Below are 13,230 nucleotides of genomic sequence, written 5' to 3' on the forward strand. Positions count from 1 at the left end.
GCAAAATGAAATTTCAGTAGACGCGCTTCTAGGAAACCTTATTTGTTAAGTTATAAAAGTTATTTTTATATTTAAAAGCAACGCGTTGAATTTTCGAAAAATGAGTATGTTCTTTAAAAGAAAAAAACGAACTATATGATTTAAACATTTGTGATAATTTAAATTTAATGAGAATATGTAAATTATGTTGATTTGAATATTACTCCTGTTTAAATTGTTATTAAGTAACTTATTTTGTTGAAATTTTGTTCATGTGAAGAACTCGCGTTAACTCAATTTTTTAACACTACTCATGGGTAAAGAAGAGATTCTCGTTGTCTTATATAAATAATGAACTTTAGTTTAAAAAATTGTCTAATTTAGTAAGGAATTTGGTTTGAGAAAATAATATGTTAATATTTTATCCGGAGCATTACTTAATAATCCGTATAATATGTATCCGGAAAAACTACTGTTTTGTTAATGTTTATCTAAAAATAAGTGTTTTTGTTTGCTGAATTGCAAAATTTATAATTCACTTATGATACAACGGGCAGAATAGTCTGCCGAGTTGTTCGCTCTCAAAATTGGAAGGCAAATGACAGTACTTCTTTGCACTTCTTAAGAAGTACACATAACCTGAAAAATAAACTTTACGGCTAAAACATTGTTTTTCCAAAAGTTTTCTGCTAGCGGTCTTAATGAACATGAAAATCATATAAAAAATAGTCAGTGCATGAGTAGCGAACATCAAATATTCATCGATTATCTAAGACTAGCTTTCTGGAAGGCCAAATATGAAATTTTCTGTTTTTGAATGTTCCAAAATTTTCTTTATTTTCTTTTATTTCTCCAAAAGTTCTTACTCGCATCTTTACCCTGAATTTTTCTGCTACTGACACTTGCATGAGGTTTTCATTGCAAGGTTGACATTGGTGGACAGAGCATTATTGTAGAAGTTTTACCTCAACGACGAATCGTTGGACGAAGCTTTACGAACGTGTCGAACATGGAAAACATTTAGGAAGGAACTTACGTGCAGGGCCCTCAAACGGCAAAAAAATTAACTATTTTTTCTGTACTAAATAAAATCTTCCTTTGGGAGAATACCTTTTCCGCAAAGCGCATGCAAATATTTCAATCCCTTCAAATTTTATGAAGGAATTGAGAATTATGAAATTATTTCTCACCCTGAACATCCGTATTTATAAAAAATTCAATATGCGTTTATGGGGAGGGAGAATGGTTAACCATAGAGCGTTAAGAGTGACTAAGTAGCATGGTCATTGGGCAGCATAAGGCTTCTGGCCTCATAGCATGGTCTATACTATGAAGCCAAAAGCTGAATACCGCGTCTGTTCATCCTTGGTAGATTACAGTAAACCGAAAAATTTCACTCACGTAGGCATCCGTCACTATCTTCGGTAATTTTATGGAGACCCCAATATCCCGGTTCACAGCGGTCACATCTAGGACCACCGACACCAACTTTGCAATAACATTGCTTGGAATCTGGATCACAAGCTGTTCCTCGAGATCCGAGTCTATTGCAGTTGCAGATACCTAAAGTAAAAATAACTAAATAAATTCAGTTTTTCAAGTGAATTTATATGCTAAAATATTTCCCCCATACCTCTTCGTGGAACAAAAATTCACAAATAATAACGCGCCGATCAATACACGGAAAGGCGTTTTTAGTAGATATTGTTTCAGACTTTATATATTTCACTTTCAAATAACACTTTCTAAGCGAAAAACACCGCTGAAATAACTAATGGTACCTAATGGAAAGATTTACACGTTCCTTTGAATTAATCAGTAGAAAACAAGCATCGTTTAAAATCCAACGAAATTGAAATCTGCTTACCATAACTCATGAAATACTTTTTTTAGAAGAGAAAAATTATTGAATATGTTGTCTTGGCTGAATTAATAACTCAGAAATTAATGAAATATTAGCTCGAATGTGGTAATTACGTCCTTTAATTTGGATTTTCACAAGCTCAGAATGCATCCCTGAAAAAAGCTAACGTACTCTTAATTATCTTCATCACCTGAATCATACAAAATCAATAATTTAAGGAAATGCTTATTTGCAGTTTCTCTACCTACAGAGTAAAAATAAAAAAGACTTCTCGTTCGTATTGTACCTGTACAAAATAACAGTTTATTCACAATTGGAAAGAAGCAGAGTAGGTATTTAAATTTGTACTTTGAAGTACGGTGGTACTGTTATTCCGAATTCAAATGCCACAATAATCAAGTCGCTCCACGAACTGGTAGAAAAAAATATGCCCTTAAAAAATGGATGTCAAGTACAACTAAAATAGAGCAACCTAAAGCATGTAATATAAATGAAAAAACTACTAATTAATAATAAATAATACACTGCCCATAACAAACATATATGTATAGGGTGGGCAAAAAGTCCGAAGAAACTTTGAAAATGAATGTTCTGATTTATGTTTTCTCCCGTATTAAAAAAATTCCCGTGACCTAGCGGTGCTAACCCTGCAAACTGTTTTTATATCGGTTATTTTTCCGGTTTTTATCGATTTTTAAAGTTTCTACGGATATATGAATATAGCCTATATATGGTTGTCCTATTTAAGTATCGATAGCTTCTCGATCTATCCCAATATATTTATCGTATTTCTTTTTTAACATGTCAATTGTGTTGAATTTATTAACTCCCCGGGGGTAAACTATTACATTTGTTAACAATCCGGTTAGGGAAAAACATCCTGTGACACCCACAACCTGGAATTGACCCTTACTAAACGATGTTACTTCACTAAACCAGAGGCGCCTCGCGCAGGCATCCTCCTCGTTCGAGTCTACTTCGCTAACACTAGCCATATCGCATATATATTGAAATTTACTGCCATCAATGAGACGGGTTGGAAATGAAGCCGCTATCTATCGGTGGTCGCCTCAAGTTCGTTAGGGAAAATATCTTATCTATATCCTCCCTTTTTGGTTTGGGACCGTGACGGCCACTATCACGGTGGTAGACGAGCATCTACGCCACTCGGGATACGAAATTGGTGTCCCCTTGTCGAAGCAGTCGATTGGCGATGTATAAATAAGTAATGGTCCATCCTGTTGAAAATTTCTTAACTTTGATCAGAACCCCCCCCCCCCCAACACCCGCGTTCCTCTAATGTAAACATATTCAAGAAATCAAGTCTTTCTTCAAAGCCTTGTGTGGTAACAACAAAGGCACTCATAGCTCTTCACTGCACCCCCATCAACCAAGTCTATGTCCCTCTGTAGGTATGGTCTCCGAAACCTTACTTCAGTCCACCAAGAATTCTCCTGTCCACTCCAGTCCTCGAAAAAAAGATGAAAATTAATAAATCATTTATGCATTTTTCTTTCTCCAAAAATCGTTTGATATTTCGAGTTTGATATTTCACATCTACATACTTCATAGTACAAATAATCGCAGAGAAGTGACTTCTTGAGCCTATATAATTTCAGATTATTCACTATTTTTTAACCAATTTAGGATTTTATGAGCAAATTCAGGACAATGTTTTGGACAATCGTTTATGTCAAGTACTACGGTCGAAGATGAAGCGATTCGTTACGCGTTACTCGAGATACATTTCACAAATTGATTTGAAATATTAGGTGCGGTAAAATGATTTGCGTTGCGATACACTAGTTCACCGAATGCTTTGCAGCCTTTACCGAGACCTATAAGGGCTGTGTTAAGATGGAGGTTTAGACCAGTGCTTTCCAAAGGGATATAGCCTCTTGAAATGGATGAAATGGACCAACATCGTGGTAGAAGCTGGAGATACAACACGTGATCTGATGGATTGGCTTTCTCACGAGGCGATGGAAATTTTTCTGAGAATGGAAGTTTGATGAAGCATTTGTAGGATTTTGTACCAGACAATCATCTTAAACACTGAACCATTGAAGAGCAATGACGAGTCCAACTGTGCCCCCCCACCCCCTTCCCCCGCGTAAGTCTCTGATCTCACCAATATGGAAGCTGAAAGAAAAGATATAAAGAGCTGCTGACGAGAGAAATTTTGTTGACAAGGGGAAGAGTCAGCGTTTTGCTGACAATGGTTGGGGGGGGGGGTGTCCAAAATGGCTACAAATTTGCTGACGTAATACTTGAACGGCCGCTTATTGGGGAACCGGGAACAAATACGGGGCGTCACCAATTGTCATCAAAAACGTTGCCGTAAATTCCTAATTGCAGCTAAAATCGCTGGAACATTGAGGAAGAAAAGTTGAACCTGGAAAATATGCGTAAGATTAATGTCTGTAGCCATAATTATCATAATAATTATGAAAACGCTGTTCACTCACGGTTTATATAAACAGCGGAGGTAACGGGGATTATTGTACTTTATTGGCCAACCGTTGATCATAGGCCGGGATCGAATTATATAAATTTGATAAAATTGCTTTCATAAAACTTGAAAAATGCAACCAATCCGTTCTGTTACATTCGAGCGATTGTAACGAATAGATTTATTGGTTGGATTTTTTTTCCTTTTTTTTAAAGTTTTGTAAAATGTATTTTGTCAAACTTTTATAGTGTAAGCCGGACTTTCGGGGAGGACTTTCCTCCTATTAGAAAAGGAGGAAAGTCCTTTTAGAAAGGAGGATTACATTTTTATTTTAATAACTGTACAACCTCTTGCAACATGAATGACATACCCGAGTACTGCACGTTATTTGGGTTATTTTCTAAATTGAAAGTACGCCTCTACGGTTGACGGTTTGGCTAGTAAAATATCATACTCCCTGTTCGAATTGTCGGGGCTATTGCCGTTTTAAGCTATCAGTTGAGCTTAGGAGGCTGTCCATGCGTGGTCCCGTTTAGCGTCCCTATATGCACTAAGGGAAGATAATTTCAGTTCTCTGCAGCTTAATGGTAGAGTGCTCGTGGGGACTGCGAGAGGTTGGTAGTTCGATTACAGGCAGAAGCATGTTAATGTTCTTTCCGAACGAACTTGACTTCCTGTCCGCTTGGTATCCTGCAAAGCGTATTAATAATCGTCTTTAATACGCTTTGATATCCTGTATTTCGCTCTTTGTATGAACAACGGAGACGGGTGTCGTTTCTCTCTAACTTTATGATATATTTATAGAGGAGGATATAACGACCGGCGCACCGGGCTCTGACCTCTGAAGGGCCCAGAAAACTCAAACTTTACACTTTTTTCTAATTCAAGGGGTTCAATATTTTCTTTTGTCCCGGGGCCCTCAACCGACTTTAATCCGCCACTGTATTTATAGCACTGCAAATTGTCTAAAAATATCACCATTTCGATATGACTTTATTTATTTAATTCTTGAAAATTCTGCAAGGGCCAAGTTTCCAGGAATATTTTAGTCACTATTGTAATTGTACATTTGCCTGGAATAAAACTCATTCTTAAATTGAACAATTGGCTCACAGGCCTGCTATAATTTATGAAGCTTCACGTTAAATATTCAATTTAGTTTAGTGAACAATATCGATAACTTAGATTTTCAAATATAAATTTTCACCATGAGAGAGGTAAGAAATCAAGGTGAATAGACTCAAATTATTCTACTTTATGGAAAAAAGACATTATGATGCACTGACGAGAAGATCTCAGAGCTTCATAACGAACATTCACAAAATGGAAATAACAAGAATAAAAGAAAAATCTGATAATTATCAAATATTACTCACGTTGAATCCGAAAATAATCACGAAAAATCTCCGATCAACGAAACCATTTAATTAGATTTTTGTAATTAGCAACCACAATTTGATATGATATAAGATACTCGGAAAATTACCACTTTCGAACTTGTTAGATCCAATTATAAATGACGTTAGATCATAAACCCCCCCCCCCCTTACATAACGATTCATAAAACAAACACGGAAGCGATATAACAAGCGATATAATGGTAGGTAGCTTATCAAATTCAATTCATTTCCTGATATTTTAAATTAATTAAGGATCTTAATGTTTGTTGAAGGCAATAGAGGGGAGTGAAAAGATAGAACTAATGATTAGCTGTAGCTAGTGCACAAGAGAGGGGTGGGAGAGCTACACGCGCTAAGAAAAGGCACACGCGCGCACACAAGTATGTGTTGAGATTGATTCGAATTCCACGTTATTAATATTCATGTAGAGGATAATGATTGTAGAGAGAGAGAGAAGCACAAGTCTCTCTCTTTCTCTCTACAACGCTGATTTGTTAAAACGATCGCCTTCATAAGCCTGTTATTAACTGAAGGCAGCAGCTGGGTTATCATTAGAGCAAAAATGATAAGTTCGAGTGCTGCTGCTCGCTTGTGAATTGCTACGGCTATCACTTTATCGATTGCGGAATAAAGGGGACTATAAATCAAGACAGTTTTGAAAATGGCACAACGTGGAATACAAGAGCACTCACACATGCTTTCCGCTCGGTGGTGGTGGTGGTGATTCCAAGTTGCCTTGAGTTAGAAGTGGGGGAATCTTATGCGAGTGAGCGCAATTGGACATTACGACTGCTATCTTTAGCTCACGGAATATTAATATGTTTGTGTTGCATGACCATTTTCAATGCCACGGCTATGATGGTCGATAGGTCGGCTTGAAACATCTGAATAAATATCCTGATAAATTTTCGGAATATTTTTCCTGGTAAAAAACAACTATTTTGAATTTTTTGAGTTTTTTTGGTGCTAAAAAATTTAGTTTCGCGTCTCTACTACACTAGACTTCATAAATTAACATGAGTAAGAAATATATATATTTTTTTTTTGTGGAGGGAAATGGAGGAGTATTTCCCAGGGTTGTCAGTATTTTGTCTCAGTGCGAATCGGTTCTTACAGTATCCATCGTTATGTTCTTTCTTGGCGCTAGAAGCCGATTTTATAGGATACTGAAAAAAACGCCACAATAGGAAGATTTGTTGCGCAGTTAACGGTATCGGGTACTTAGTCCTTCCAGCGTTTTTTTTTAAATTTCACAGATCCGTGTAATAACTTATACAGAGCAAATCATTAAACCCTCTGTTAAGAGCCACACCTTACTTCAAGAAGAATATCTTCCTCGATTTTTTGCATGTGATAGTTCGTTAACCCCATTGCCGAGACTAAAAAAGCAAAACAATTGAGGAACATAAATACTAAGACTTTTTCTGTACTGTACGCTACAACTACTACAACAAAGAGAAGAAACAAAACTCCGTCTCTCTACTTCTGTTATCAATCTTTGAACAAAAATTGACTCCGTTCACTGGCGATTGATCTGGTAGGTTGGGGGGAAAATGGAAAACACGTTTGCGAAAAAAGCCTGCAAATTCATCGTCGGTTCACTCTTGTCATTGGAGGATCAAGTTCGAGATATAGTTCTTGACCACTAACTGTACAATTCATCAGTAAAAAAGAACAAATCATGGGTATCAAAAGAGGTTAAAATCCATTAAAATGAGTACTTCTGTTAGAAAATATTTATTTATTTATACAATATTGTTGGCCCTTGGGCCTATACAAGAGGATGCGATATAAAATAAGTAAAAAAGAATCGGGAACTCTTACTTGGACAACCAGCGTAATTTGGCCCTTGGGCGGTTGTCTTCCCGTCCATACAACAGCCGAATGTCGATTCCGCACATGTCCTTATGAGAATGACTGTACGAAAAATATGTAATTTTAAACAGTGTCAATGCGCCGAAAATTATCGCTCCCCAGTCCATACAGAAAAATATTCCCAAACGTTCAGCATATGATTGATGAATACATATTTGAAACATATTGTCCGTAGTGAATAATTTATATATAGTTACCTTCGCTGCAACATTTGGCGAAAGCGGATGATTTATGGCAATAACTTCCCGGAGGGCAAAGCGTTGATCCCAAACCTTCCCCGCAGAAATACTCTTTACCGGTTGAAGGATCGACAAGAGGAATTTCACCGTCACATGGCACTTCACGGAATTCTGTACGAAAAAATTATATCTGGTTGTGTATTATCACTAGGGATATTTCTTAATTTACGTATTTACGAAATAGATAAGAAGAAAATGTGAAATTGGCTATTTTTGATGAATAAATGCGAAAATTTTGATTTTTATTCCTTTTTCGCGAAATCTTTAAAATTTACACTTTTTCAGAAACCTAATAGGTAGTAATTTTGCTGGGAACTTGAATTCTAGAACTTTGAACTAAGTTCAGTACTTAAACTCTTGGCCTCGTAATTGAGCTATAACGTTAGTTTAATTCATTTTTTCTCAATCAATGCAAAATTTAATGGAAATGTTCTTATTTAAAAATATTTTTTTCGATAAACGCCGTTCTTCTTTCTGATTTGAGAAACATTTTTTGTCAATAGATGCAAAGTTTTTTTTTTTAAATTCGAAATTGCATTGCGGATGAATGCGGAGATTTTTTATTTATTTGATTTTTTGTGGAAACGCAAAATTTTTGATGACATTATTTTTGCGAATGAATGCAAACTTTTTGCATTGAAAAAATTTTTGCGAATGAATGCATAACTTTCGATCACTTTTTATGGAATGAATGATTTTTTTTTTATTTAAGAACTATTCTTTTGGATGAAAGCGAGTCTTTTAGAAAAATAATTTGCAACTGAATGCAGAATTTTTTTATTAGAATTATATTTTCACTGATGAATACAAAATTGCTGATGAATGCGAGATTTTTTGATTTGAAAATTATTTTTTATTCCGATTTCTTTTTGTTTTCAGAAATGAATGCAAAATTTTTGATTTGAGAAATGTTTTGCAGATGAATATGCAAAGTTTATTTTACTTTTTATTTCTTTGCGAATGACTTTTTATCTTTTTCTTGTGAATGAATGCATAATTTTTTTAACTTGTCTTTTTATTTTTGCTAATAAATGTGAAACTTTTATGCGTATTTTTAACTATCGCCTATCATAATAGCAATCAATGTTAGAAAATGTCATGCCATCATAAAACCTGTTTTCTTTCCATATGAATATTCCGAAGTACTTGTAAATATTTTGTAATTCTATAAATGCACACACACACACGGTACCTTCGCACATCTCAATATGCACAGGCATCAAACTCTTCTGTTTTCTGCATGATTCTTCTTTGATTCTGCAGCTGTTATCATAGAGATGTCCGTCCGAAGCACAAACTGGATCCAACAAAGCTGGACATTGCAAATTGCATATGCAAACTGGGAGTCCGTCATCGTCATAACCGCATTCACCACCGTATTTACAAGTTTTTGAATCGCAATCTGCTTCGAAACCTGATCCAACATCTAAAGAATAAAAAAAAACCGCTCATATATGATAATGTCTTATTCTATGTAGGAAGCAGTAATTAATATAAGTAAAACATGCAGGGTGATTACTTAATTACCCGCTGCCGCATTTTACTGGTGAAGATTTACCGATCCTAGAGGCATTCTTTCAGTTGTAAAAAGTATCCGAATACCGTATAGACTTCAGCTATGTAGTTCCTGTTGCAGTTGCAATGGGTTGTAACGTTATTGAAACATTAAAGTTATCTTTTTACATGGGCGCTTTTTCCTCGAAAACCCAACTACAAATTTGCTGCCCTGTTTAACCTGTAGCCATCAAAAGAACTTGCGCGTTTCTAAGTGAGATGTTCGCAGAAATATCACAATTCAAAACTGGAAAGAAAGTTGGGAAAGAACAGCACAAATAAGGGAAAGAAGCGTGCGTCAGTGTTTGCTATTCTTTTCCATTTTTCTTCAATTTTTCAATACTGTGAAAATATTCGTGTATGTGCTGTTCACCCAACGTGAAGTTTGTTTCTGTGGAATGCATGTTATGCGTTTTATGTAGTGCTAGCATCTGACTTCTGATTTCAGCAGTAAACAACTCGGAAGACTATTTTTATTTATTTATTTAATTTAAAAATTTTATTGCTCAAGAATTTTAAATATTTTTATCCTGGATTGCTCTCTGTGGAGTAACTTTTCGAATTGTAGACCGGCTCGCATTTGTCCGCCATGAAGTTCGAAAACCTTCAGTCGACCATCACCACTAAGCTGTCAGTGGGGGTACGAACCTGGGTTCTCGCGATGTGAGTCCATCAAAAGGCTTCTTGTTATTTGATCTGTAGGTACCAAGGTACTTCGAACCCCACCGTCACCTCAGTGGTGGTCGGCTGAAGTTGGTTTTCTGTGGTTCCCAACTTCAAGGCGCGAATGCTAGCCGATCTTCCCTTTAAAAAGTCTCGCCACATAAAGCAGCAGGTCTACAACGTTAGAATTATTCTATCATTATACTTCACGTTCCATGAGTTGAGAAAAAACTCATAGTTTAAAAAAGTGATTGCAGATGGTGGCACTACACATAACAAGCATTACACAGAAACAAACTCACGGACGGTTCACTATATGTACACCCACATTCCAACATATACCAATTCGTTAGAGGTTCCTCAGAGGACTATGGACGAGGTGCAGTAGCATCCGAAAATCAAACACCACTAGATACGCATTCAGATCGTTTGGTAATCAAACAGTTACACTTCCGGCACCACTCACTAGGTAGTAAATCGCTCATAGATGGTGATAGAACTCAGTTGTGCTCGGTTTGAAAGACGGAAAGAAAGGTGTCAGGGTTTACCCTACTTTTTAGTGATAAAAAGTGGTTAAAGAACCCTGGACGGATCGTACGATCCCTTGGGTTAATATTGGAATGTAATATGTGTTTGTGTATTTGTGTTCTGTATTTGTCTTGATGTGTTAATAAAATTTTAAATTTAAAATTTCAAAAATGACAGAAAATTATTATCATTCCTATGATATGAAAATTCCTAAAATATAACTGATTGCTCGAAAATGCTTTAAATATGACTTGTCATGAAAGAAAAAAATGACACATTATAAAAATCCGAGCCCGAGTTATCATTATCTGCAGTAAATTATTTAATTCGGGCAATGCAACTTCCATCTACAAAATGCACTTAAATAGAACTCACCAAATACGATGGATTGCATTAAATTTAGCAAATCATTTCTTTTCCAGAAGAGAATGAAAGGAAAAGAACGATAGGAATGAATATAAAAAAATGGAAGGCTTTAATTCAATTCCGACTAAATTTCGATATGATTCTCCCTTGAGATTCCTCCGGAAAAAAAAGAAAGAAGAGAGAATGTTCGGAAACGAATGACGACGACGACGACGACGACTTCATTCATAATCGTAACTTCGTAAATGCTTTTACCTCCCATTTTCATGGAGTCACGAAATGCACTACCACGCTCATGGAATGAATGGCTTATACTCTTGGTAATGCAAGCGGACAACCGGCGGCAGCACGATTGTCATACGTGACTGCCATAGCAAAGTGATGGATATCGAAGAATATCCAAGAGCCTGTACCCCGGCATACTTCCGGATAAAGAGTGAGAGTGGAAATTCAAACCCGTGTGTCAAAAAAGTACTTCTTTCATTATTTTATTTCATTTCCACATATGATCCATGTTACATGCAGTTTTTTTTTGTTTTTTCCTACGATTTTCAAAAATCTTCAGAAATGATTTATTAAATCGCTACAATTGCACGAGTATGAAATTATTATTTTTCTTCTAACATCTAATGTGATCTTCATAGAATTTTGGAAACTATTCCGATCGAATCCATTAGATATTGCTCTATTCAATTTCTTTTAATGTCTTCTATATCATCACGTGTATTGAAGACATAGTTTGTAATGAACAAAAAAATTATATATTTTGAATCACGTATAGCACGTAGAAATCATAAATAATAACCTCTGACCTTGTTCAGATCCGCCGACATCATCGCATTCCCCGTAGAAAAGCATGTTGAGCTCTTGACCGTTTTTGCAGGCCGCTTGGCGCATCTCGCACTCTGTAGCGTAGGTTATACCGTCATTCGCACAGACGGGCTCTTGCAATTTAGGACACTTTGTTGGGCAGATGCAACGGCCTTCTTCGCATCTGGCACCGTATTTGCAACGGACATTTCTACACAGATCTAGAAAATAGAAACATAATTTAATTTCATTACTGCTTTTTGTAATAAGCAATTTCCTTTTTGTACAGCATTGAGTCAATACGCTTTCGCTACGCTTCACCCCAAAGGGATTTCATACATTTTTAACGTGGTCAAAAAGCCTCAGAATTATGCGAATTAAATACGAAGGTTTTTAATAGCTGGCTGGTGGAAAATTAAATTTAAGAAAGTAAGAAAATTCAACTGACCTTGCAGGGAATCGAACCCACGTACTCTCACTTGCCGGGTCATCTCCCTAGTCTATAAAGGCAACAAATCTTATTCTTTCCTTAGAGCTCGTGTGCACTGAACGAGATCGTGGCATCATCTTCGGATAAGTCGACATCTGGTGGCAGTGTCACCAATTGTGAGCTTGGACCTGAGTTTGGTCCGACAGTCCATGGATGGCCCTGTTCAGTGCAGACGAGCTGTAAGGGAAGTTTGAGATTCGTTACCTTTGTAACCTAGTGGTCTAGGCCCTCACTCGATAAGCGAAAATACGTGGGTTCGATTCCTCGTAAATGCAGTTGATTTTTTCTCTTTTCTAAATTCATCTTCGCATCAGACAGCTGTTAAAAATCTACTTATGGATAACGGAGAGTGACATCATAATCAGACCAGTAGGAATATCCTAAAGAATTATGACCTAGCAAAAAATCCTCAGAAATTACGATCATACATAGCGTGATTCAGAAAAGATTGGAAACACTTTTTGAAGTGATAGTACACACCAATACAAACAATTATCATCAAAGAAAATGCATGGTCTAATTTGGAACACAAACGCGCTAGCATGTTTCGAAACGGCCGCTCCGCAAACGTTAAAACGACATTTCTGTTGAAATTTATCGGGAGAAAAAGAACACCATGCATGCACATGTAACCTGGGGAAGAAGAAAAAACCGTATGCAAATCTGAGTCACAGTGAATAAAAAGCGTAGACGCCACCCCTGTGAAGTTATCCCGTACGTTACAACTGTTAGAACGGTTGTATGCTGGAATAATTTTACAGGGCTGGCGTCCGCGCCTTTTATTCATTGTGACGGAGATTTGCATACGGTTTCTTCTTCTTATCCAGGTTACATTTGCATGCATGCATGCATGCATGGTGTTCATTTCCTCCCGATAAATTTCAACAGGAACGCCGTTTTAACGTTTACTTGAAGTGAATTTAAATTTAATTTATTATTATTGTAATTTCTAGAAAAGTTTTCTTTTAAGTGTTTGAAAATATCATTTTGAGGTATAAAATGAAATTATT

General features: G+C 36.3%; 1 protein-coding gene across 3 annotated transcripts in view; it reads right to left on the reverse strand.

Moving 5' to 3' along the window:
- The window catches only part of LOC149088158 (agrin-like), a 147,598-nt gene that overhangs the window by 55,735 nt on the left and 78,633 nt on the right, over positions 1–13,230 (reverse strand). For all 3 annotated transcript variants that reach the window (XM_089245035.1, XM_089245026.1, XM_089245044.1), the window contains exons 10-14: positions 11,733–11,951; positions 9,002–9,235; positions 7,768–7,920; positions 7,520–7,612; positions 1,381–1,542 (exon numbers count right to left, since the gene is read on the reverse strand). In XM_089245035.1, the coding sequence (XP_089101161.1) occupies positions 1,381–1,542; positions 7,520–7,612; positions 7,768–7,920; positions 9,002–9,235; positions 11,733–11,951 (861 nt within the window). The remainder of the gene's footprint in view (positions 1–1,380; positions 1,543–7,519; positions 7,613–7,767; positions 7,921–9,001; positions 9,236–11,732; positions 11,952–13,230) is intronic.

Source organism: Pholcus phalangioides, unplaced genomic scaffold (genome assembly GCF_987345545.1).
Source record: "Pholcus phalangioides strain wild (caught in Gottingen) unplaced genomic scaffold, Ppha-v1.0 ptg000003l_1, whole genome shotgun sequence".
Lineage (NCBI taxonomy): Eukaryota > Metazoa > Arthropoda > Arachnida > Araneae > Pholcidae > Pholcus > Pholcus phalangioides.